General features: G+C 41.4%; 1 protein-coding gene across 2 annotated transcripts; it reads right to left on the bottom strand.

Annotated features, from left to right (window-relative positions):
* Positions 1 to 1,202: 1,202 nt before the first annotated feature.
* Positions 1,203 to 22,340, bottom strand: DNA2 (DNA replication helicase/nuclease 2). Of its 2 annotated transcripts, XM_053388442.1 has the most exons (21): positions 22,090 to 22,340; positions 21,015 to 21,188; positions 19,224 to 19,407; positions 18,115 to 18,257; positions 17,523 to 17,654; positions 16,321 to 16,537; positions 14,925 to 15,042; positions 13,229 to 13,394; positions 12,177 to 12,368; positions 11,755 to 11,988; positions 11,289 to 11,405; positions 11,084 to 11,193; positions 9,650 to 9,759; positions 8,635 to 8,859; positions 6,087 to 6,280; positions 5,910 to 5,999; positions 5,630 to 5,822; positions 4,958 to 5,047; positions 4,243 to 4,425; positions 3,347 to 3,495; positions 1,203 to 2,882 (listed from the first exon to the last, which is right to left on the bottom strand). In XM_053388442.1, the coding sequence occupies exons 1-21, from the start codon at positions 22,188 to 22,190 to the stop codon at positions 2,828 to 2,830; spliced, it is 3,177 nt and encodes a 1,058-aa protein (XP_053244417.1). In that variant the 5' UTR covers positions 22,191 to 22,340; the 3' UTR covers positions 1,203 to 2,827. The 2 variants fall into 2 exon arrangements, with proteins under 2 accessions (XP_053244417.1, XP_053244419.1); XM_053388444.1 differs by lacking the exons at positions 18,115 to 18,257; positions 21,015 to 21,188; positions 22,090 to 22,340 and having other exon boundaries at positions 19,224 to 19,311.
* Between the last annotated feature and the right edge of the window lie 1,972 nt (positions 22,341 to 24,312).

Raw genomic sequence — 24,312 nt, forward strand, 5'->3', positions numbered from 1 at the left:
TTTGCCTTGAGGTGAAAAGACAGGTTCTGCACTTCTCCCCAATTCTCAATTACTCTAATTTCTTTTAAACATTATTTATCAAAATCCTATGCCACCCTTCATCTGACAACCACAGGGGGGTTTACAACATAAAAACGCAAAAATACATACCATACCAACAAAGAAAAAATACTACCCCCACCACCACAACTTACATAGATCTTGCCATTTCACTGTTCTCCAAGAAGCTCAAATAAACTGTTACACCATGTTGGTTTTAAGTCAATCCAAAATATTTTTAAAATAGAAAACCAAATCCAACCTGCATGCCACTTTGTAAACTGGAGTTGGTATACTAGTGCACTCTAGATTCATATTTTAAAATCAGTTGAGTCCAAAACATCATGAGCCCATCCATCAGCCCATATATACATGCTTGTGCAAGTTAATTTTCCCACTGACAACCTGGGAAATGACACGAAAACTCTTTAACTCTTTATCCTTCTTAGTTTAAGGTTACCAGATTTTTTTCAATGAATCCGGGGACTGTTCAACTTCAATGCATTTTGTCTGGGGACTGATTTGTAAATCCAGGGACGGTCCCTGGGAAACAGGACATCTGGTAACCTTATCTTAGTTGTCTGGAAGCAATTTTTTTACTCATTACAGATTACCATGAGTGGTCTATTCATAAACAAGATATCTATGTTGATAGCATGACAAATTATTAGCTGGGGAAATTGTGGCGGGATGGAGCAGTGGTTTCACCACTCCATCTTGCTAGCTTGGGGGGGGGATGTGGGCGAGCTTCCCTCACTTTTTTTGCTACACTTCTTTCAGGCTGGCATGAGGCACTTTGGACTCAGCAAATTCTAAGTCTCCAATACACTGCTGCATTTTAGCAAGTAATAGTTTTCTGCTTGCCTTGGTACAGCAGGGACCTCCACTGCAGTGTGCAGCAGAGGGGGGGGTATGTTAATGCCACATCCTAACTACCTCCAGCCATTAACATTGGGTGGCAGGGGTGCAATTGCATTCCTAGTCAAGTCAGAGATGAAACCTGTTGAAAGGAAGTTTTAGGACTTCATTTACAGGGAAGTCCTATGCAGGTATGCTCAGAACGGAGTTCAATAGGACTTAGTCAGATTTTTATTGGTTGCAGTGAATGGCCATTACAGGTCAACAGTATTACAAGTTTAGATAAAATATTTGTAATGCAAATGTATAATCAAGTTTATTTTATTATATATACCACAAAACAGGTAAAAATTTAAGAACTTGGTACAAATATCAGGTACAAACATTTATACATATTATATATAGAAATGAATTCCAGTCTTTAAATAGAATTATAATCTACAGGAGTTAATTCCAATGCAATAATATGTACAAACCTTTTTCCAAACTTGTACATTAAAAAGAGTCAGGCCTAAGTTAGCTGTCATTTCAAGTAACTTTTATGAAACATTTATAAAATATAGAAAAGTGAAACTACACTGCATTAAATTAATTAGCAGCAAGATAAATTCAGAATCCATCTGTAGTTCTGTCTCCCAAAAAGCTGAGTTACAACGTTACAAACAAGCAGTTTCAAAAGGTGTTTCTTAGTAAAATCTACTTAATAGAGTTACTTATAATATCAAAAGTTCAAGTTACGAGGAAAAATCAATATGAAAAACGAAAGCAATCTTATTAGTAATCTCACATTCCAGGGTTTTGTTGCTGTACAGAGGAAAGAATAAAGAAAACAGAGAACATGGATTGTTGTGAAGCAAGATGGCCACAGTTTTAAGCTCTGCTTGTTAACAAGGCCTTTTACGCTTAAATAATGTTTCTTAAGAACAGTCTCTTAAGAAAATCTTTCTAGAATTTGGCATTCACAAGCCATGTTTTAACAATAAGGATCAAGTTGTAAGACTAGATGCACACAATATTTTAATGGCTCTAAATCTGTCAACTGATGAGAGCTATGAGAGAAAGGCAGTAGTACACTACTGGTGAAAGGCACTACTCCCCTCAATTTGTAATAGCTGCCTCTAAGATTTCATACCTTATCACATACAGAGGGCTGAATCCAGCCACTTTGAAGTTGCATTGATATAAACATAATAAATAATGTTCTGAACTTCCCTCTGACACACACACACACACACATATACACACTTACTTCAAAGTTCAAGACTGCACACACATCTGAGTTGCTCAGCAGAACTGAATAAAAGCAGCAAATTCAAAACCTGAAAATATGAGACATGTTCATGACATATGTTCGGGCATTTTTTTTGCCAGAACACAAAAAATGGTATCTGTGGACAGGGGACAGAAGCATGCACACAAGCCCCAACCCCACATCCTAGTGCACATTACCGTACCCACTCAGTCAATCAATCTCAAGCCTTCACTGTACAGAGCAAAAAAAGAGAGAGGCTGCAGTGGCTTATACTTGCTTTTCATTAAAAGCAAGTAGAACACCTTGAGAGATTATAAGGTCTTTATTAAGATCTGTGATTGTGCAGAAAGTTCTACTCTTGTTCAAGAAAATCCAAGATTTTTGTTGAACTCCCCCGCTGAGCACAGGAAAGGGACTAAATCAATGTGGCAACATAAACCAGGATACTGGCTGGGGTTGGGTTTGCAGATCGATTCAAATGCCTGAACATGCCTGGAGATGTGTGTGCAAAGTTTAATTTTTAAAATGGCTAACATTTTAAGAACTATGTCGAGACATTAACATGTAGAAAAGACAGTAGAATTAAATCTATTTGACAATATGGAACTCCCAAGCTTATAATGCAATCGATTCTTTCAGCAGCACATGAATGAGGATTTTCACCTTGATGCCCCCTTGTCACAGAAGGTTACAACGATACACACTTTCACATGCCCCTAATGGAAGACTGAAAATGTAAGTAACGTTAAGGGAAATATATTTGGTAACGTGTGAGAGAAAAAAGTACAATCAATTTTTATGCTGCCCTTGAATAAATCTTTTATCTGTATAACCCAGAGATCTTCAGAGGAGGTCTTGCTGAAGGTGCCACAAATTGCAAAATGCCATTTGACGGCAACACAAAAGTGGGCCTTCTCTGTAGTGATGTCTCTGGACAAGTGTCCTCCCTTCTGCCATTCAAGAGGCATCAATTGTTGTGTGCTTCCAACACTAAACATTCATCTATTTCCATGGTCTTTCCCTGACAAGTGACACTAATCCTTCTGCTCTATACTATTGGTGATATCTGTAATATTATTTTAACTGAAATGCTTTAAATGTATTTATTTCTATCTTTGTAAGACATTTTGAGATTTATTTGCAATGGTAAAATCAATTAAATAAACAAATAAAGAGATGCACTACCAAAAAAAGGATATCATTGCTTCAGTATCCAAATAACAAAGCAACTTCTTCAGAGGAGGATAGTGACACAGGGATGGCACACAACCCAGCATGATTAATTTGTGTTTTGCTCTTGTAATAGCAACATTGAGACGTCTCCAGTCCTTCAGAAGTTCTCCAAGCTATCAGAAGAAAAGAGCAGTTGACCTAGTCTTAAGATTTTGCAGCTGACTGAGCTTGCCAGGTTTTATATTTCAAATATAAAACTAAGCAGAACAGAACACCATCAGAAGAAGGTAGCAATCTGCTTTCTTCATTGCACAATCCACCAACAAAAAGAAAAGCAGTGTATTTCTGTTCTTTGGGGTATCCATCCAAACATTTTTCATGCACTGAGAAGGGAGCTGGGTCTTGCCTTACAGCCATGTCTCTCGCCAACCATGCATTCCACCAGTGTGTGAAGAACTATGTGCACAGAGTACCTCCCTGCAACAGGAGGACCTTGGGTCAATCAGAATTCCTCCTCTCACCTGGAGGCACTGTATGTACATAGGGTTGCTTCACTTCCTGGCTGAAAGTGTGGCTGGCAAGCATGTGCTAAATACAATCCTCCATTCTCCCCATCAGCAAAGGATATCATCCGTAACAGGGGTTGTGCACACTCACAAGGGGATGTGGAGTAGATTTCTTTTGAAAAGAGAAAGGACAAAACTCCAAATTTCATAATGGATCCATGAAATTGTTCAATTACTTAGCTAAAATATTTGCACTTCTTATCATTTTGGAATAAATTTGTACAGTCAGTTTTTTCTTACCACTTATTTCTGTGTTTTCCAAGCACAACTTAATAAGTAGCCATTTTCAGATGGACAAATCTTAACTTTCCAGATTATGATCTGCTCAGTGATTCTAAAATGCAGCCTACTCACATTTCCATCGGCATTATTCCTTACAAAGGACACTATGATGATACTTTTGTCTCTTCCTTGGTACTTGTCCACAGTATTTACTTCTACATTCTTGATAAATGAACTTGTCATCAAGTCTGTGATTATCTTTAACTGATGTCTGTATGGAGATATGACCCCAATATCTGAGGGCTTGCAACCAGCCTAAAAAATAAATCCCAGACATTCAATGATTAAATCTAGCAAAAGAGTTATTTTGGGGTATATGCTATCAAGAAACATTCGTGGAAAATGGAGTATAATAAACACAAAATAATTAGGCATTAACTTGAACTTGAACAAATAAGAAACAAAAATGCAATATTAAATATAAAGTTACAAAGTGAATTGAAACTGGTTCATTTAAACTATGGTTTAAAGTTATGTGGAAACCAGGTCAACAAGTGCCCATATAAATAGTGTGGGGTTTTGGTTTGTTTGTTTTTAATGCAGATTGTAATTGCTTATAATGCGCTCCAACAGCTAGGTGCTATATAGTGAAGAGGAAAGAAATACTGGAGAACCATTATTTTAGCTTTTTAAATAATGTGTCCCTAGTGGATGCCATAGAAGCAGTTTACTCAAATAAGCATATCTCTGAACATTGACTCAGTATATATACAGAATCAGGAATTTAATGGCCAAAGCATGTCAGTTTTCAGAACTGACCACACCATTTCAAAAATCCTTCAGATACCTTGATAAACATGGATGTCAGGAAGAGAACCAGTCTGGCTTCCGTCATGTTACTTACTCCACCTTTTTCTGTAAGTTCTGGCGCTGGAACCTATACCAAGGAAAAATCCTACACATTTTAATCTGTAAAAATGCAAGTTCAATTTTGCTTGCTAGCTTTTAAAAAAAGATGTACTGGATTTCCTTATATTAAAAAATCTGCATGTAGGTGATTTGGTTATGCTAAAGGGGACAAAGCCCACACAATTAAGAGGAAGGAGCCATACTGGAAGTTAGTTAGTATACTAATTCATCAAATTTACTCATCATGTCACACAACCAAAAGAAGACTTGAAGCAACTTACAAAAAAATAATAATACACCAACATACAATGTACAGAACAAATATTCATTAAAACAATACTGATTTACTACAAGGGTTTAGAAACAAAAACATCCAGCAGAAGAACTAATACTAGAAAATAGTCATTAAAGCCAGAACTTCTAGTGTTGTCCAAATACAGGCAAAATAAATATGTATGTCTTTGCCTGGCCCTGGAAAGATTACAAAGACAAACCTCCCTGGGCAAAGCATTCCATAAGCAAGGGACTACCACAATTTCACCTTCAATTTCCTAATGAATAGGGTGAACATAGAAATAACTGTTTATTAGGGCAAACAAGTAAAATTTACCTTTTCTGTGTTAAGGAAACAAACAGGGTTGTTTGGATCAAGTGTTTCCTTTAGCCATGTTTCTGAAGAAAACTTCTGCTCCAATTTCAAGTCTTTTAAATTTGGCAAGTCAACTATGGCTTTGGACACCTTCTCAGAGCCGCATTCCAGTTTGCCATTATATACCAGGTTGTTGCTCAGTGACATAATTTTACTAAAAGGTTTCAAAAAACAAAGCAATGTCAAATTTGAACACTTATAATATGTGGCGACTAGACAATGGCTACATAAAACTACCTACCTGTTCATTCGGTACTGTACGGTCAGCTGAACAATGGCATTCTTGTTTTGTTCCAGTCTTTTGAATAAACTTTCGCCCATGCCAAGATCTCTGTTAAAAAAAAAAAGTCAGTCCGTGGCTAACACACAGTTTTGTTGATAATACATGACTTATTTTGTCAGCAGGATGTCCTCTTACCTTGCTTCCGCATTTTGCACAAGTGGAGGTAGCTGCTGATGGTCCCCCACTAGCACAAACCGAAGTGAATAGAAGAGTGGACCCAGGCAGATCGGCTGGCTTATTTGAGAAGCCTCATCCACTATGCAGAAGTCAAATTGTTTACGAGTGAAAATTGGATGCTTTATTCCCATGCATGTTGTGGCAACCACAGGCTAGAAAGAGAGTAAAAACTATCATCATCATCATCATCATCATCATCATCATCATCATCATTATTATCTGCCCCTCACCCTAAGGTCTCATGGCCAGTTACAACAAAAGATTCCTGCATTGTAGAGGGGTGGACTAGACGATCCTTATGGTCCCTTCCAACGCTGTGATTCTAAATGTTAAAAGCAGTTTAAAACAATTTGCAGTCACAAAGTAAGGTAGACCCTAAAAAATACACTTCAAGTGTTTAAAGACAGGGTGAAGAGGCATGTCTTCAGCATTTGTCAAAAGCTGTATAATGAAAATGCCAGACACACCTCTATGGGGAGTTCTACCACTTAGGGGCTGCCAGAGAATGTCCGCAACCGCCCCCTGCAACTTGTTTTCAATATGTCGTTATAAACCTTGTGTTTTCTAACTGTAACTTTTGTATGAAAAAAAATGTACAAATGTTTTCAGTTTAGAACAGTTATGTCTAAACAATGCAACATTGCTGACTCTATAGATCATTACAGTGGTGCCTCGCAAGACGAAATTAATTCGTTCCACAAGTTTTTTCTTCTTGCGAGTTTTTCGTCTTGCGAAGCACGGTTTCCCATAGGAATGCATTGAAAATCAATCAATGCGTTCCTATGGAAACCGCCTTCAGACCAGGTCCGGGGACAGTCTGTCCCCCGACCTCTTCTGAAGGCTGGGGGGGGGCAAGGGCTTTTCTTCCCACCGCCAGCCTTCAGAAGGCTGTTCTGAAGGCTGGCGGTGGGAAGAAAAGCCCTTCTCCCCACCTCCCACCCCGCAAGCTCCGGGGACAGGAGGGCTTTCCTCCCGACTGCCAGCATTTTAAAAGCCCCCAGGACAGCGGAGACTTCTCCGCTGTCCCGGGGGCTTTTAAAATGCTGGCGGGCGGCAGCGCAGCGTTCGCTGCCGCCCGCCAGCATTTTCAGATCGCCCTGGGACAGCGGAGAAGTCTCCGCTGTCCCGGGAAGGCAGGCGAGGGGAGCAAAGACTTTTGCCCCCCGCCGGCCTTCAGAAGAGGTCCAGGACCTCTTCTGAAGGCCGGCGGAGGGCCAAAGTCTTTGCTCCTCCCCCGCCTGCCTTCAAAAGCCGTCGGGATAGCGGAGAAACGCGCTGCGCTTCTCCGCTATCCCAGGAAGGCAGGCGGGGGGGAGCAAAGACTTTTGCCCCCCGCCGGCCTTCAGAAGAGGTCCAGGACCTCTTCTGAAGGCCGGCGGAGATTTCCCTATGAGCTTTCTTCTTGCGAAGCAAGCCCATAGGGAAATTCGTTTTGCGAAGCACCTCCAAAACGGAAAACTCTTTCGTCTTGTGAGTTTTTCGTTTTGCGAGGCGTTCGTCTTGCGAGGCACCACTGTAAATGCACTCTATACATGTGCTGTTAAAAAGCAGTTCTTGCTTTTATGGTTGTTTAACCTGAGCATTTGGGGTGGTTGATCATGGTATAGACCTTTGAGGAGTAAAATTAGAAGTGGGAGTGCAAGTTGATCACAAGCAACTCAGAAAGGTCAAGCCTTGCTGAGCACCCGTGCACCACTGCCACGTCCTTATTGTGATTTAAATAGTAAGTCAAAATAGTGGTTTGCAAACGCGGGGATAATGTGTCTGTAAATTATTTATGATGAAATCTGATGGCTGAGATTTGCTTTTCAGATTAAAGAATGTCTCTCACAGGGAAGGCCAACATCTTCACTGGGACACAGTATTCCAGGGGTCAGCAAACTTTTTCAGCAGGGGGCCAGTCCACTGTCCCTTAGACCTTGTGGGGGGCCGAACTATATTTGGGGGTGGGGGGAAATGAACGAATTCCTATGCCCCACAAATAAATCAGAGATGCATTTTAAATAAAAGCACACATTCCACTCATGTAAAAACATGTTGATTCCCAGACCGTCCACGGGCTGGATTTAGAAGGCGATTGGGCCGGATCCAGACCCTGGGCCTTAGTTTGCCTACCCATGCACTATTCCATAAAGAACAATCCAAGGCTGAAAGTGTATTTTGCCTTTGTACAACACAACCAGCCCCCTCTAGTGGTATGGGTCTCCCAGTTACAAAGCCTATATTATGAATATTTACATATTAAATACAAAATTCAAAAGATGCAACACAGCTTGAATATATTTACCTTTTTCAATGTAAGTAAAATTGGTATGGACAAACATTTTATTTGTACCTTGATTAAAATCTGTGGAGGCATCATAACCAAAGCATTAAGTGCCATGAAAATAAAGCACTATATGCACTACAGACAGGCAGACACCTCCAGCTAGATGTTCATTTTCCCAGTAGTCCTTTTTGAAATACATCTCAGACATTCTAAAACCCTGAAAGTCATTTGCCTTACTTGACAACGATACAGCTCCTCCAAGTCAGCTACAGTCTTAATACATTTGGATCTGCAGATCTCTTCCTCTGTGAACTTCTGAATGGCCGGATGAACCTTCTGAACTCTACCCAGTCGCAGAAAGCCTACTTTGAACTTTGCCAGCTTCAGAAGGATATTGTCAACTGCAGTGTGAGTAAAGCTAGTTAAGAGAACACTGAAGCCACAAGCATAAAGAATTCGGACCTAAATGTGGGAAAGGAGACAAAGGAGGGGTGCATTAATTTGCATTTTCGTACAAGTCACACACCCCCCCCCCCTCAAATTCTAAAACCCAGCTGTCAATGTAGGAGGAAATTCCATGTATGGGGCGTGTGTGTGTTTTTCAGATCACCACCACCTACATTTAAGAAAGGCATTAGGGAAGCTGTGGGGCGATGGCCACTGTTCTTGAGACTATGGGCATTGATCAAAATGGGGGGGGCACAATCACTACTGCCCATGCATTCAACACTCATAGGAAGGGGATTTACGTGTATCAATGTTTGTGCAGAGATGTTCTGTATGAAGGGGGATCCTGGCCCAATCAGGATTTCTCCAATACTGTGTGGTGAAGCTCTATGTCCAAAAGTAAACATGCACAAAGCCCCTTCCTATGCATGCCAAACACAGCTGGCGAGGGGTATATACAAGTGCTGGGTACACCACAGCCCATCTAACTGCCCTGACACACTTCTTAGACTCATGGGGGGTGTCATACTAATAAGCCGGTAGTTAAGTACTTTATTTACACCAGTGGAAATCCTGAGTGCAGATTTGTGGTTTTGAAACATTCGCTCTTCAGAGAGCACATTTTCCTAACATGCCATATAGAATATCTACATTAAGTATATAATTACTTGAGCAGAGTTTGTTTTTTAATGAAACTTCTTACACTTCACATTTTGGGTGTTTCAGTCATTAAAGTCCTACGGTCTGCATGCACAAAATTCATTAACATCATTTTTTCAAATGTTCCCTCTTTCTGGAATCTTACCAGAGCACATATTGTGGTGGTCTTTCCTGTCCCAGGCATCCCGACAATGAGTGTGTAATCCTTTGAAAGCAGCACTTGTTTCATTGCTTGTTTCTGGGGTTTATTAAGGCCTTTGATTTATGGGGGGAAATAAGTGAATACAATAAGTTCTCTGCCTTCATTTTAAACATAATTATCCCTTGACCTGAGGGACTATTGAGGTACCTATTTTACAATATCAAAACATTAGCTATATTTGCATGTATGGGGGCAGAATACACAGTTCAATCCTATGCACCTTTACCCAGCTAGTTCCACTAAGTTCAGTAAGGGTTGCTCCAGGTAAATGCACAGAGGATTACAACCTGATTAAGAAGTGTAAGGTAGGTCATCTCCTTCATGCTTTGCTTGGAAGTCCCATAACTTCCTGCTACATCAATTAATACTCTGGAGATCAAGCCTGCTACAAATTTGGTATTGGCTTCAAAATTCGTTGAGCATACATTTTAAACCTGGGTTTCTAAGCAGCAACTCAGTTTCGGCTAAAAATTGCCTGCAGGCAACCAGGCAAGGAAACTTATGGAAACAAAATAACTTCATTTCTTCTTTAAGGCAATCTATATGCCACAAATGACTAGCAAAAAGTCTCAACAGCAAAATTATCTTTTGTTGACTAGTTTGCAAAGTTTTGAACGTGAACATTACTGCAGCAGAGCACATCTTGAAAAGTCAACAGAAAACTTCCATTAAGTTTGGGAGAAGGCATGCCACCACGAAGAGCTGTTAAGCATGCATTGGTTCTTTGTTTGCTTTGAGGTAAAATTCAGAATGCTTCTTCAGCTTAGAAAGCTTCAGTCTCTCAATGAATTCAATAATACTCCTCTAACCACATGGGAAGCTGCCTTCCCTGACATACAATACTCTTTAGGAAGAGAAATCACACACACCTGCATGACATTCACTGAGAGGAGAACCAAGCTTGGGTTTGGGTTCATATTCCAGCTCAGTCACAGACTCTCTAAATAATAGACCAGAGTGAGTTTTTAATGAATTGTGTATAGTGTTTTTAACTTTTGATTGGTTTACGTATTTTATATAATTAGCCCTGGGGCCCTGTGACAAAAGGGAGGGATATGAATTATACAGATAAAAGTACCAATCTTATTGAGAGTCGTCAGCTGTTTTTACATGCCCAGGCTTTGGGATTTGCCAGGCTACAAAACTGCAGGAACAGCATTTCACTCTTACTCCAGCAAAGTAAGTATTTATAGAGCTTCAGCAAATGAGCATTATTTTATCTTTCAGTGAGCTGATTCTTTGAAAATGCATGGCATCCAGTGCCTTAAATTTTCAGTCACAAGGTTTTCCACTGAATCTCTAGGCAGGAAATCCAATTTTCTAATATAACCAGACCTTAAGAGGGTTTTTTAAAATAAAAAAATGCATCTATTGTACCTTTTAGAATGTTCGCAACAGTTTCCTTTGCTTCTGGAGGAAGGACAGAGCTCAAATGTTGGATGAACTGTGGTTTCTGAAAGTCTATTATTAAATTACGAAGCCTTTCACTAAAAGGAAGGATTGAGAGGGAAAGGAATAAACAAAAATTGAAAACACATTTCTAGAAATGTTAGGCATGGAAGGAAGATAAATTTGAACAGACCTTGCAGGAGAATTTCCCATCAATTTAGAAAGGTTTCCCAATGGAGCATCTGTGCCAAAAGCTCCTTCTTCATGGTCTAACCTAAATATAGTGTCTTCCGGGATACGTGACAAGTTCCTGGAAGGCAGGAAAAAAGTTATCACTCAGATTCTAAGACCCTGAGTATTAGAAAATATACTGAGAAGTCTTTGCCAAACTGGTGCCCGCCAGATGTTTCCCAAACTGGTGCCCTCCCATCACCCCTGACCATGCTGTCTAGAGCTAATGGCAGCTGTAATTCAAAACATGCTGAGGGCACCAGGTTGGATAGGGAGGCAATGGTCATTTCCCAGTTGCAAGTACCTGCAGCAGGGAGACAAAGGCCACTCTAACTGCATGCATTTGTATAATACATGTTTGACACAAGAACAACATGTTATTACATGTTATTACATGAACTCTCCTGACAAGTAAAGCACTATGTTACCTATCCAATAAGCAAGAGATTTTGGAGCCGTTGACCTGTTGCACATAACCAATTGCCAAGCCAAGCAAAGTGCTGTCCGCTTCACCACTCACAACAACCCTGTCTCCTATCATCAGAGTTGTTGCAGGCGCAGAACCCTTTTTACGCTGGAAACAGTGTAAATACAGTCCATCGGACACCTTCTGCACGCACTCCACCCTGATCATGTTTCCAATGCAGTCTCCGTGTTTCTCCCTACAAAAATCAAGAACAAATGAAGTTTGGGAAAGCTCACGGTACACAGTTGCTAGCCCATGCAACTCTTTGCTTTAAGGAAACTGAAAGAAGTTTCATCTACATTTTTAGCTGCCATTACTCTGAAAAACTCGATGTCAACAGTTTCGGTAGCTAGTTTGAAAGTGACCCTACAAAATCACCAATACCTTTCTGCAGCAGGTATCATCCATATGTTTCTGCAGCCCTTCTTTCCATCTTTATATTGTGACTCCAAGGTTAGCATCAGATACCAGAGATGGAAATACTCCAGGTGCGAGGGCTTCAGATGCTGGGTCTCATTTTCAACAGCAGCAAGCACATCCGGAGAAATAAAGCGATTTTGCTGCTGTTCCACAGCCCTAAAACAGAACACAACATGAATCCTCCTCTGATTTCAATTATGACGGCCTGTGATAATTCTGCTAAGAAACTTCATAGATGGCTAAAATTTGAATTAAGTCTGTGCTATCTTCATATAAATTCTTAGGCAGACTTACACTAGTGCGCCTGCATCCTTCTACCCCCTGAAAACCTACTTCTTTTGCTTTCCCTGGATTTTATCAATAGATTCTCTCTGCTTTTAGGGTAGCTACCATTTCAGCATGCACTATCGTAGTAGCACCATTATCATATTTAGGGTCATGCCTACATTTCTGCTTGGTATAGTTCACAGCTGGAAAACTAAATCAAACGCAACATGGTGTGGTCCAAAATAATACATTTGACATTACGCAAAATCTCAAACACAGAAAAGAATCAATTATTTCACACCTGGATCTAATGTAAGTAAAGGTAAAGGGACCCCTGACCATTAGGTCCAGTCGTGGCCGACTCTGGGGTTACAGCGCTCATCTTGCTTTATTGGCCGAGGGAGCCGGTGTACAGCTCCCGGGTCATGTGGCCAGCATGACTAAGCCACTTTTGGCGAACCAGAGCAGCACACGGAAACACCGTTTACCTTCCCGCCAGAGTGCACTTTAAGGTGCTTTCAAACTGCTAGGTTGGCAGGAGCAGGGACCAAGCAACGGGAGCTCACCCCATCGTGGGGATTCGAACCGCCGACCTTCTGATCGGCAAGTCCTAGGCTCTGTGGTTTAACCCACAGCGCCTTGTCCAAAACTGTGATGTAGAAAACGGAGCCTTAATGAAACCACAGCATCAGCCATTTTAAACGGAGATCAGTTGCGAAGAGCTTGCAGGCTTTTAAAAAGGAATTTACCTGCTATAAAGTGCACAGTTCTGCTTCTGAGAGCAATAGCTGCACACCTTACTGTCATTAATCAGAGGAGGCAAAGATGCAAGCTGTGTCCGCTCCTTCCCAGTGTCAGATTTGCATACGGTGTGAAGCAAATAGAAGGCCAATTCATTTCTTAGTTTGATCAGTTCTGCAGAGGGAGAAACAAAAATGATGTCCAGGTTCCCCCACCCCAAAGTTTCAAATATTTAGGAAAAAGGCACAAGGAAAACTACTATGGCTCTGCGCTCACTGGCCACTCGGAGTGCCCAGGAAACACAGAGACAAGATGACACATCTCTGCCTCTCCCTCCAATCTGAAGCTGGATGGCACGGTGCTAGTGATGCAACAGAGGCTTGCTTTGCACAAATCCTAAGTTTCCTCTCAACTTTAGGGCTGGGGGTGAGTAGGGATCATTCCTCTCCACAGCAGTTCCAAGACTAGGAGAAAACCTAGAACTCATTATTTCATTTCTTTGTTTTTTGTATTTATATCCCACACTTCCTTGGAAAGGAGCCCATGCTACCCAGAGGCTGTCTTGAGCATTTGATGAAATTTGAGGCCTTTACTTAACTGGTGCACTAGTTTTGTCTTTCCTTGGGAAGAGACGAACTTGACACAGTTTTCCATGCCCATGTAATCCCCAGCTTGAATTGCTGAAATGGGCTCTACATGGACTCCCTGCTGAAAAGGTTTTGGAAACTTCAGCTGGTTAAGAATATAAAACCTCACTAGGTTGATAATGGGACCTTCCCATACTGAACAAATACTCCAGCACTTACAAGATCTTCACTGGCACAAAGTGCTGAAATTGACTACCGTATTTTTCGCCCTATAGGACGCACCGGCCCATAGGACGCACCTAATTTGGGGAGGGGAATAAAGGGGGGGAAATTATTTTTTTTCCCCAGGCGCGGGGCTGGGGCGGGGGAAGCCCGAGCTTCCCCCGACCCCAGCCCCCAGAACAGGCAGCTCTCCGCAAGCCCAGGCTTCGGCATGCAGGCAACTCTCTGCGCCGGGCTCCCACGGCTTGCGGAGAGCTGCGGGAAGCTAAGCCTGGGTGCGCTGCGCCTCCCCACTGTCCCCCAGATTGTGGGGCTGGTGGCAGGGAGAAGCGGGCTTCTCCCCGCCGCCAGACTCCAAACCAGGTCGGTGGACAGCGGGATGGCGCTCTGCATTCACCCCATAGGATGCACACACATTTCCCCTTCATTTTTGGAGGGGGAAAAGTGCGTCCTATAGGGCGAAAAATACGGTAAGTCCTAGATGAGCTAGAACCATGGCAGCTGAAGGCTTTCCTTCTCCCATAAAAACTTTCTATTTGCCGATGTTGTCATTGGATGCTCTGCTCTGAGTCCCCTTGCCAACCACAGGCAGAGCTTTTTTGGTAGCAGGGCCCACGCTCTGGAACGACCTCCCCAGAAAAATTCATCTGGCACGTGCTTTTTCTGTGCCAAGTTAAATCAGTTTTTTACATAAGCTTTTTGTAAAAGACAGCAAATGTGTGGGTGGGAGCTCTTAAACTATTTAATTCTGCTTTATCCGATTTTCCGTATTAAATTGCATTTTTTTTTATTTTAAAAAAATTCCAGCCCCCTTGAAGATTGCATTGTTGAAAAAACGAGATGGAAATATTGTAAACACAACACTGTCCAAGGATTTTTCCAAGCAGAAAATTACCTCTCCTATCCATACGATTTCCAGGTACAGGAAACATATTCCCAGTTTTAAGGTAAAGGAGGAATCCAGCTTCAGGATCAGCTCGTCTTCCTTGGCACAACAGGGAGTACAAAACCACCTGGGGAGAGAATCCAAAACTATTAAAATGGAATGTTAGATGTAGGTATCAACTAAGTTGCACCACTTTGCAGTTTCTTGCTGCGGTAATCGCACACAGTATGTCCCCCACCAGTGAGCATACAAATTATGTATCACTAGCAAATAAGCACGCAAGGGCTGCATCAAGACCGGTAATATGGGCATCGGAGCTGAGGAAACTATAGTCCCACTAACAATCCCTGAGGACTGCATACTGCATCATGTGAAGGACTTAATCAGTCAAGCCAGTTATTGCAATGAATATATTCACAGAAGCCGCCCTAATTATTTAGTGCAGCACAACAGCCAGGCCTATAGCTAGACTATCAACCAGACTTACGGTTTTGCTATTTTTCGTACTCTGCTGGCTTCTCATTTTCTACTTTTAGCGACAGAAATGCTTATCTTTGGACACCACCAAATAAATAAATAGATCCCTGCATCCAAGAAAGAGAGAGCCTCTAGAAGACCTCATCAACTGAACTTAAGGAAGATCAAACAGTAGGTGCTACTAACCAGAACACAAACTTTGAAAGACAAAACCAGAACCTTGAAATGGACCCAGAAACAAATGCAGATGCTTCAAAATAAATAGTTTGTTTCTGCCTATCAGTATCTTCAACAGCAGCCCCACATACAATACACTACAGCAACCCAATCTCCCAATCTGGATTGTCAAAGACATGAATGACAGCAGTTTCATTTCCTTTTTCATCAGCGGGCACAGGAAACCAAACAAAAAAATCTGATAAACAACAACCTAGGGCACAGACCCTGTCTAGGAATCCAAGTACCACCTTCCTCCAGCTACATAATTTCCCCTTAACGTACAATTTTAGTCAGTCTACTGAGCTCCTACTAGCATCAACTCTGTACTATTTATACTGGGCTTAAGTTTATTCACAATCATTCAGTCCATTTCAGACACTAACTGAGGGAAACCACCACCAGAACACCTGGATTTGATGATAAAAAAAGAGTTCAGTATCATCAGCACATGGGTGACAACTTCAGCCAAAGGTTTCATGTTGGTGTTAAGGATCATGGGAGACCCAACTGAACTCCAATGAACCCTGCAGAGCAAATCCTATACGAAGGAGCAACTGCCTCACAGCATCAGCTTCTGGAACCTTCTGAACCCACCACAAATGATGCTTAAAAACAATTAAGAACATTTTAAAACATTTTAAAAACTTAATATTTAGTCAGTGCCTTTCATGTATCCTTTAAAATTAATTACTATAATTCCTATTTCTACCTGACTTCTGTGTTCTATAGAGTTAGATTCCTTGCCACTTTTAAGCTCCAGAGGCATTATCTTGGACTGAGTTGTAGATCTGCGGTGAATTGTTACGCCAGCTGTAACATCAATTTTACCCTTTAAGCCAAACCTGGGGCACCAAATGTTCTCCTCAACATCCAGGATTTCTGTAACTTTGACTGTGCACCAGGAGTCATCTTTTTCATCCCCTGGCCTATCAGGAAAAAAAAACATTAAGTGTATTAACTGGAAAGGTTTGCTTCAGAAAATGAAGATATAGCTTTCCTTAAATACATACTTGAAGGGACAAAATCCATATTCCTTAAACAGGCTAGAACATATTACATTCTTAAGCAACTGCTTCCAAACAAATCAAAAGGCAGCGCTTCCTCTTACTATTATTTTGTTCTTACAGATGAGTAAAATGATTTCATTCTCAAGTAACAGAACAAGTGGGCTGAAATGCTTAGCCAGATTTGAGTTGTCAACAAACAATGGATTCAAGGAACCACAGAATGTGCAGCAAAAGATATGAATAATGAAGCCTTGAAAATACAAAGTCGGGTGAATTTGAGTTGAAATGCAATAGTAGCTAGCTATGGCTTGTATGAAAGAGAGAAATTTGTGCATTCAAATGCTCTAACCTGGTTGACAGCTACTTTGCAATAGCTATAGCAAACAAGCCCAAGGAGAGAAACTTGAAATACTAAACATAGCCGTAAGAAAGTTTGTGTTTTTAATTATACTCTAACTAACAGAAGCCAAAACAGTGTTACCACAGTGCACGTTACCACAATACCCTTCAGCCCCTCTTTTTTCCTAAGCAGTGCCCCTGGGCGGGATTCATAGAGGGGAGAAATTATCAAAAAATCTCTCCACCTTCTGCTGGTGGGGGTCTCCACTGGAAATATCCCATGAACAGAAGGAGCACTTTTGCTTGCAAAAGGGCAAGTCTGGATCTAACCTACAAATCCCCCCCCCCTCAACATGTTGTTTATAAGTGCCCTAGAATCTGTGCCAGGAAAGGAGGTTTAACAACCCAGCTCAATTGTTAAAGAAGTTGTACAACATTATTATTATTTTTATTTCTGGTCCTTTGCAGTCCAGAGATTCTGCAATTCTGGCACAGCTAACAAAGTTCACCTACAGCACTGGCAGAACAACTTTACAACAGTGTGTTAGTGTGAATAGTTCCGTACCATTTTATCTGCATGTTATGCTGGCAAACATGGTTTTCTTTGTATATGAACTCTTCCGCCCATTTAATGAAAGAGTGAAAGTACTCTTCTATCTCTTGCATTATATCATTCTCTTTCAGATTTAATTGGTACCTGCGGAAGCGAAAGGAGGAAAGCATATTAAAAGCTGCATGGCAGATAGCAGAAGAGAAAAAGGAAGGAAACGGAAAAGATCTCTACATTACAGATATATATTTTTTCTTTGTGGTCCCTCAGAGAAAAATATCCACATGTTTAGGCATTTGTAACATTCCAAAGTTTTATTTATGTAACTACAGGGAACTATCCTTCCAAAATGTAGCACATACAACTATAAAAATGACAAGTGAATTACTTTGCTTCAAAAAGGTTACCCTATTTACATACTCTGAAACAATTATGGCAGTGCATTTTTGTCCACACAAGCAATCACATGGACAAAAAGGTAACAATATCAGCAATTCCCACTATCCCTGTGCAAACTGACCTTTGCTAAGCATTAAAGCTAAGAAAAAGAACAAGTTCTTAAGAGAAAGGTATACCACTCGCTTCATCTCTTACAGTTAATACTTACAGCTCTTTTAGATACTTTGGTCCATGAATTACTGAGAAGGCAATTTCTTGCAATTTCTCTTGTGTAAAATTTGTTCCTGCTTTTTGGAAAATTTCATGAAGGATCGTACCTATTAGCATTGGACGCAAACCAGGCTCACATCCCTGGGGGGAAAATGAAACCACCCCAAAATATTAGCAGAGATGTATGTGCACTACACATTCATTAATCTGTACAATACTGCATTTTTAGTGGCATTGTCCCATCCTAAGGGTGCAATCCTCTGCACACTTACTATACCTTAAGTCCCATTAAATACAGTAGGATTACTTTTTGAGTAAACACTGTAAGCAAGGAATTTTAAGTTTAAAAAACAGATATCAAAGAAAGCCGAGAGCACCAACAGGACAATTTCATAATTAAACTATCAAGTTAGGAGGTTAATAAGGAGCCATGTTTCCTACTTGAATATAAGCTATAAATGTAAGTCCACCAATCATTATTTACTTTATTTTTCTTTTATTACATTTATACCTCACCTTTCTCGCATCATGAAAATAAAGGCCCACTTTTATTCCATCACGGTACCAATATGTAGTTCCCACACAGTCACTCAGCCAAACACTGAGCAGAGCCAGACCTGTTTAGCTTCAACAAGGTGGTGCCTTATGTGTCTTCAGATCGTACTCTGGGAATTTGAGGTTTATTTCCCACCCAATCACTTGAGTTTGGGATGATATGCAAAGTTGACCATATAAAAACATGCATTTTAACACATATATAACCAAATGTTCATCACTAGACAAATCCAATTAAAATTATTGTCTTTCCCCAGCTCCAGAAAATACTGACTCTGTTCACCTATTTGCTATTTTTGTCTTCATCAATTACCCCAAAGGCACTCTGGAGACAGCTGGATGATCACTATAGTAAATACAGAACATAGTATAGTGAACCAGAGCATTCTGAAACTCTTTACTGGTTTAATTTTATTTATAACTTCTAATGTATGAAGTACTTATAATACTAGGTGCTTTATTTAAAACAACAGTTGACAATGCCCTTAATACAGATCTTATCAATGGCCATGAAACAAACCATTTTAATATACAATGTTTTCCCCAACTTACTTTGAACTTTTCACTCAGTATAGCTTTCCTCATACACCGAATGCTATTTGATACAGTAGTGCCAGAGACTAATACATCTGGATACAGAATCAAATATCCTCCATCTGCATCTATTATCCAAACACCCGTGTTGCACTCTCCTTCTAGATGAATGATATCTCCAGGCTGCACTGGAACAGAAATCCTGAAAAATATGTGACAATGTTGATACGCACACATTTTTAAACTATCTGTGATTTCTGTACTGACCTATAGACCAAGGAAAGGAAAGTGATCATGTATTCAAGAAATACTATAACGATTTTTCAAGGACTTATTGCAACCCACTCTCTCGCGATTACAAAGGCCTTCTACAGAAAGGCAGTGAAAATGGGCACAGACAGGTAGAGAAGCAGAGAGGATAATCTCTGAACGATTCAGTAGTGCTCCTTTTAGGGATCAATTCTATGGTGATTGGGGTTGGAGAAGGAAATTCCATAGGGATGCAACCACCATGATGGAAGCATTGCTAGTTAGCCAGTCACACGAGCTGAAGCAACCAGCTCTGGTGGCTTTTTGTCGATTTTTTCCGTTTGGTACTTCGTTTTAAAATGTCTCTCCTATTCACTCCAACAGGAGGGAGCTATGCATCCTTAAGGGCAGGGGCATGTCAAGGGAATGAGGGTGTAGGATGCTGTGTGTGTGTACAACTCTCCAATATACACTTGTCTTTCCCCCACTATCCGTTCCTACAAAGCTTTCTGTGGGTATAGAAGGAGCCCTCCTGGGAAGTGAATGACATCCCACCAGTGGGCCTCCCTCTCTGAAAGTGGAACAGCACTGCTTACCGTATATTGCTTCCAACAACCCTTTGGCTGGTCTTAGAATTGTTGTGCCAGAACTACTGGCAATTAATTAAAAGCAACAAAACAGCATTAGATAGCTCTTTGGATAAAAGATTTCCGTCTATGTGTACTTAAATGACCACTGCTAATGCTAGGGTAATTTTTTACAGTGATGTACTGGAGTAAAAGAGGCACATGTGCTGTTCTATACTTCCTTTACGGTCAAAGGACAGGCAGCTCTGCCGTTACATCAGAGATCCCTTATCTTCGAAATTAAAACTGGATATAACAAGTATCCATGCCTGATATCATATGAAGTCAGGAGAGAATGGTCTGCCCCAAATGGCCTCACAGACCAAATTCAAAGGGCTAGTAGGCCCAATTATTATTCCTGTTAGAATTAATTTATTAATCGCCTTCAAAACTACTGTCTGAAGGCGATTTACACATAAAATGATTAACAGCAGTAAAAAACACAAAAGCAACAAATACATTTAAAATGAAACTAAAACTTAACAAACAGACATTGTGATAAAAGACCCATTTATCTAGCTGGGAAACCCTGAAAGAACAAAAATGTCTTCAATTGTTTCCCGAAAGTGAAGATAGTGGGAGCCTGTTGTACCTCAATAGGAATGGTATTCCACAGAACAGGAGAAGCCACACTAAACGTTCTGCTCCAAGTTACTGTGGAACTTGCAGGAGACTGGACTGGAGGTCCCCCACTACTATCAAAAAATGTTGACACCTTAAGGCTTAATGTACTAAAAAAGCAGGGAGGGGGACAGTCAAAGGCTTCCTTCCCTTTACTGACATTAATAGGAGAAACTAAGAATTAGAAATATTTTGATCCCTTGTTCCATACAACTAATTTTTCAACTTTTTAACCACAATTAGAAACTGTACAATAACAAGCATAAAGAATATTTTGCCCATTATCCAGTAGCAATAGTTACAGAGCAGTTACCAGTCATGTCTTAGGATGCACAGCTCTGTATCCAAATCATCAAGTGAAGAAGAAGCTGTAATTGTCAGGTGTTTCTCCAGAGCACCATTTTCCTGGACATGTAACACGCAGTATCTGTTGTTCAGGCCCTTGCTGAGTACTGTATCCGAAAAGCCAACTATTTTCTTTGGGAATCTAAAATTACAGTTGCATGATAATACATACAGGTACAAGGCAGTAGTCAGGCACACACTCGTAATAATAGAATGGCTTAGATACCACTGAGGGCTAAGATCTGTGAATCTCACTTAAGACAACATGGAAGCGGAAGCACCAAGCAGAAAGAAACAGCAGCACTACCTTTGTCCACTTCTAGACAAGAGACAATTGTTTTCCAAGTACTTAGCCATTTAATATTTCTATTATTTGGACAAATTGCTTTCAAAAGTAATTTGGCCAAATAAGACAACGGAACATAAAGCAGAGTAAACTATTGCAAAAACCCATGTTTGCTTTTGTACATACAGAGGGAAGAGAGGGCACTTGCAGGAGAGAACTGGGGGCTAAGAGGGGACCTTAACCCCTAGCACCAGTTTTTCCTCTGTAAGGATCCCTCCTCCAGCTGCTTTTTCACTAGGTCCTGAAAATGAAAATATACGAGGATGGGAGGGAAAACACCTCAGAGGATCCTTTGCAGAATTGGCCAACAAAGGATGGCTTAACCACCCATTGTTATTAGAGATTATATACACACATATATATGCATATACATACATGTGTGTGTATACATACATATACATACACTCTCTCTCTCTCTCTTTCCTCAAAAGCGAGGGATGGGGAACCCATGATCATTGGATTACGGTACAACCCCCATCGTTTCTGACCATCGACCATGCTAGCTGGGTCGGATCAGAGTTGAGCCACGTGTGGTACTCTAATCACAGGCTCCCCAATCGCCACCCAACCTCCAGACGCCTAAAGGGCAGGTGAGGGGGACCCACAACCAGGAGAGAGCGGGATCCTTGGGGAGAAGCGTCCCGCCGGCGCTTCGAAAGGCGCGCGCTTTTGCAGCTCAGTCCCCGCCAAGAAGCACCTCGGCGGCGGAGGCGGGTCCTCGAAGAAACTCCTCTCCATCAGCTCTTCCAGAGTCACTTCAGCCGCCTCTTCCTTCTTCTCCTGCCTCCTCGCCGCCATCTCCAAGGCGCCAAAAGCATAAACTGGAAGGGGGAAAGAAAAAAGGGGGGGGGACCAGAAGCCGGGACGGGAGCTAATAAGCCCCCTCCCCCGCCCAGCCCGCGAGGGCGCAGGCGTAACAAGCGCGCTCCCCTATGAGGCGCCGGGGGTGGAGTTTGGGGCTTTTCCTGTTTGCGCGCGAGCGCCTGGTCTCTCTTCTTTTCCGCGGTTCAAGAACGGTTGAAACTCGTTTCTTTTAATCTCAAAACATTATTCCTCATGCTTTATTGTTATTAGCCGCCCTGAGCCCGGTTTCGGCTGGGGAGGGCGGGATATAAATAAAATTTATTATTATTATTATTATTATTATTATTATTATTAAGAGCGTCTTGGAATACGAGCGAGGTGGGTGGGAAGGAATTGCTTTCTTCAAAACAAAGAGCAATGGTCGTTTGCTTGCTCCCCATTTCGTCTGCAGTGAAATCCTGCCACGCTTTTCTTTCGTGCTGGCTCTTGCACAGCCCTTCATCTTCCTTGTTTTTTAAGCCGTCTGTCAGGGTTGCTTTGGTTGGGATTCCTGCTTTGCAGAGGGTTGGACTGGATGACCCTCGGAGTCCCTTCCAAGACTACAGTTTTGCGATTCTACGCCTGCACTGTAATTCACCATGGATTGAGAGGCACACCTACTGGCCTGACGTTGATTAGGCTACTTTTATATAAAATTGCCACCAGAAGTATTTAGGGAAGGGGTGGTGAAAAAGACCCCTCTTGTCTCCACGTAGAGCTGGGAAGGATTTCTGCTTGGAGCCTTGGAGTGCTGCTGCCAGGCAGAGCTGACAATAGTGAGCTAGGAGGATCAAAAGTATAACTTGGCCTTAGGCAGCAGATGCAATTTTTATTCCAGAATGAGGAACATCTCAGACAAAGGTGGGGAACCTCAGGTCCGAGGGCTAAATGCAGCCTCAGGCTTCTCTGACCCCCACTCTCCCCAGGCCACATACCTCATCAGCCCTGCTTCATACCCTCCCTGAATGTTTTTAGCTTGCTTGAATGGGTCCTTCAGACGCCTCCAATGTCTGAAGGATGGAGAGGGATGGGTGCAGAAACTATCCTACAACAGAACAATAAAATGTTCATTCTGTTTTTCCTCTGGCCCTGTCCACAACTGGCATGTGGCCCCCTCAGTAGGTTGCCCAGGTGCCAATGGGCTGCAGAATGGCTGAGCTCACTAAAAAAAACAACCCTTTGTGCATGGACGCAGATGGCAAAGCAAAAGTACTGATTTGTTTGGCCTGATGGGTGCACTGCACTGTCATGGCAGACGCACTCTGAATCGCCCGTGCCTACAGATTTGGAAAAAATCCCCAATTCAATGGAAACTTTTTTGCAATAGAAATTTGCAGGACATGTATACAGGTGTGGGATACACATGCCACCAATATTATTAGTAGGATTTTTTTTTCCATAGTCATACAACTGTAGAGTTGGAAGGGACCACAAGGGCCATCTAGTCCCACCGCCTCCAAATGCAGGAATCTTTGACCCAATGTGGGGCTCAAACCCATGACCCTGAGATTAAGAGTCTCATGCTCTAACAGCTAAGCTATCCCTGCATTGAACAGCAGGGTGTTTTGTGTGCAATGGCTTATGATATTGTGCATAATGCAGGGGGGGTTCTTATCTCCTCCTTACAGCCATTTGGAACACATTTGAGCCCAGCGTGGAGGCCAGGCTCATTCTTATAATGCTAAAACCAAGGTTTAGCATGTCTGAATACAGTCTGTCCACTATTAAATTAGGAAAAAGGAATATGAAAAAGCCAGAAACTTTTTAACGTTTCTTATTTGCAGTAAAAATGCTAAGTATCTTTCAAAAGCACGATTGTCACATGAAATCCATTACATTTCATAGTTATAAAAAGTCTTTTAAAAAAGTGTTTGATTATAAATTTAGTGAATACAGGATCTACACACTATTCTCCAATAGTAACTTTACTAAGCCACTGGAAAGGGGCCAAACATTCAAGAGAAAAGCGGATTACAAGAATGAAAGAAAGCTCCACAGTTAGCCCAAGAAAAGCAAGCAATATTGTCAACTATGTTGTTGCCATTCTGAGCAGTTACTTATAGAAGTAAGTTCTACT

This window comes from Podarcis raffonei, chromosome 5, assembly GCF_027172205.1.
Source record: "Podarcis raffonei isolate rPodRaf1 chromosome 5, rPodRaf1.pri, whole genome shotgun sequence".
Classification (NCBI taxonomy): Eukaryota; Metazoa; Chordata; class Lepidosauria; order Squamata; family Lacertidae; genus Podarcis; species Podarcis raffonei.

Excerpts from the sequence above, each read along its gene's own strand:
- DNA2 (XM_053388442.1), bottom strand. The coding sequence starts at position 22,190 with ATGGCGGCGAGGAGGCAGGAGAAGAAGGAAGAGGCGGCTGAAGTGACT. Across the intron at positions 15,043-16,320 it reads CTATAGAACACAGAAGTCAG|GTGGTTTTGTACTCCCTGTT; the intron begins GTAGAAATAGGA and ends TTCTCTCCCCAG. Across the intron at positions 5,048-5,629 it reads GTTTCCTTAACACAGAAAAG|GTTCCAGCGCCAGAACTTAC; the intron begins GTAAATTTTACT and ends TCCTTGGTATAG.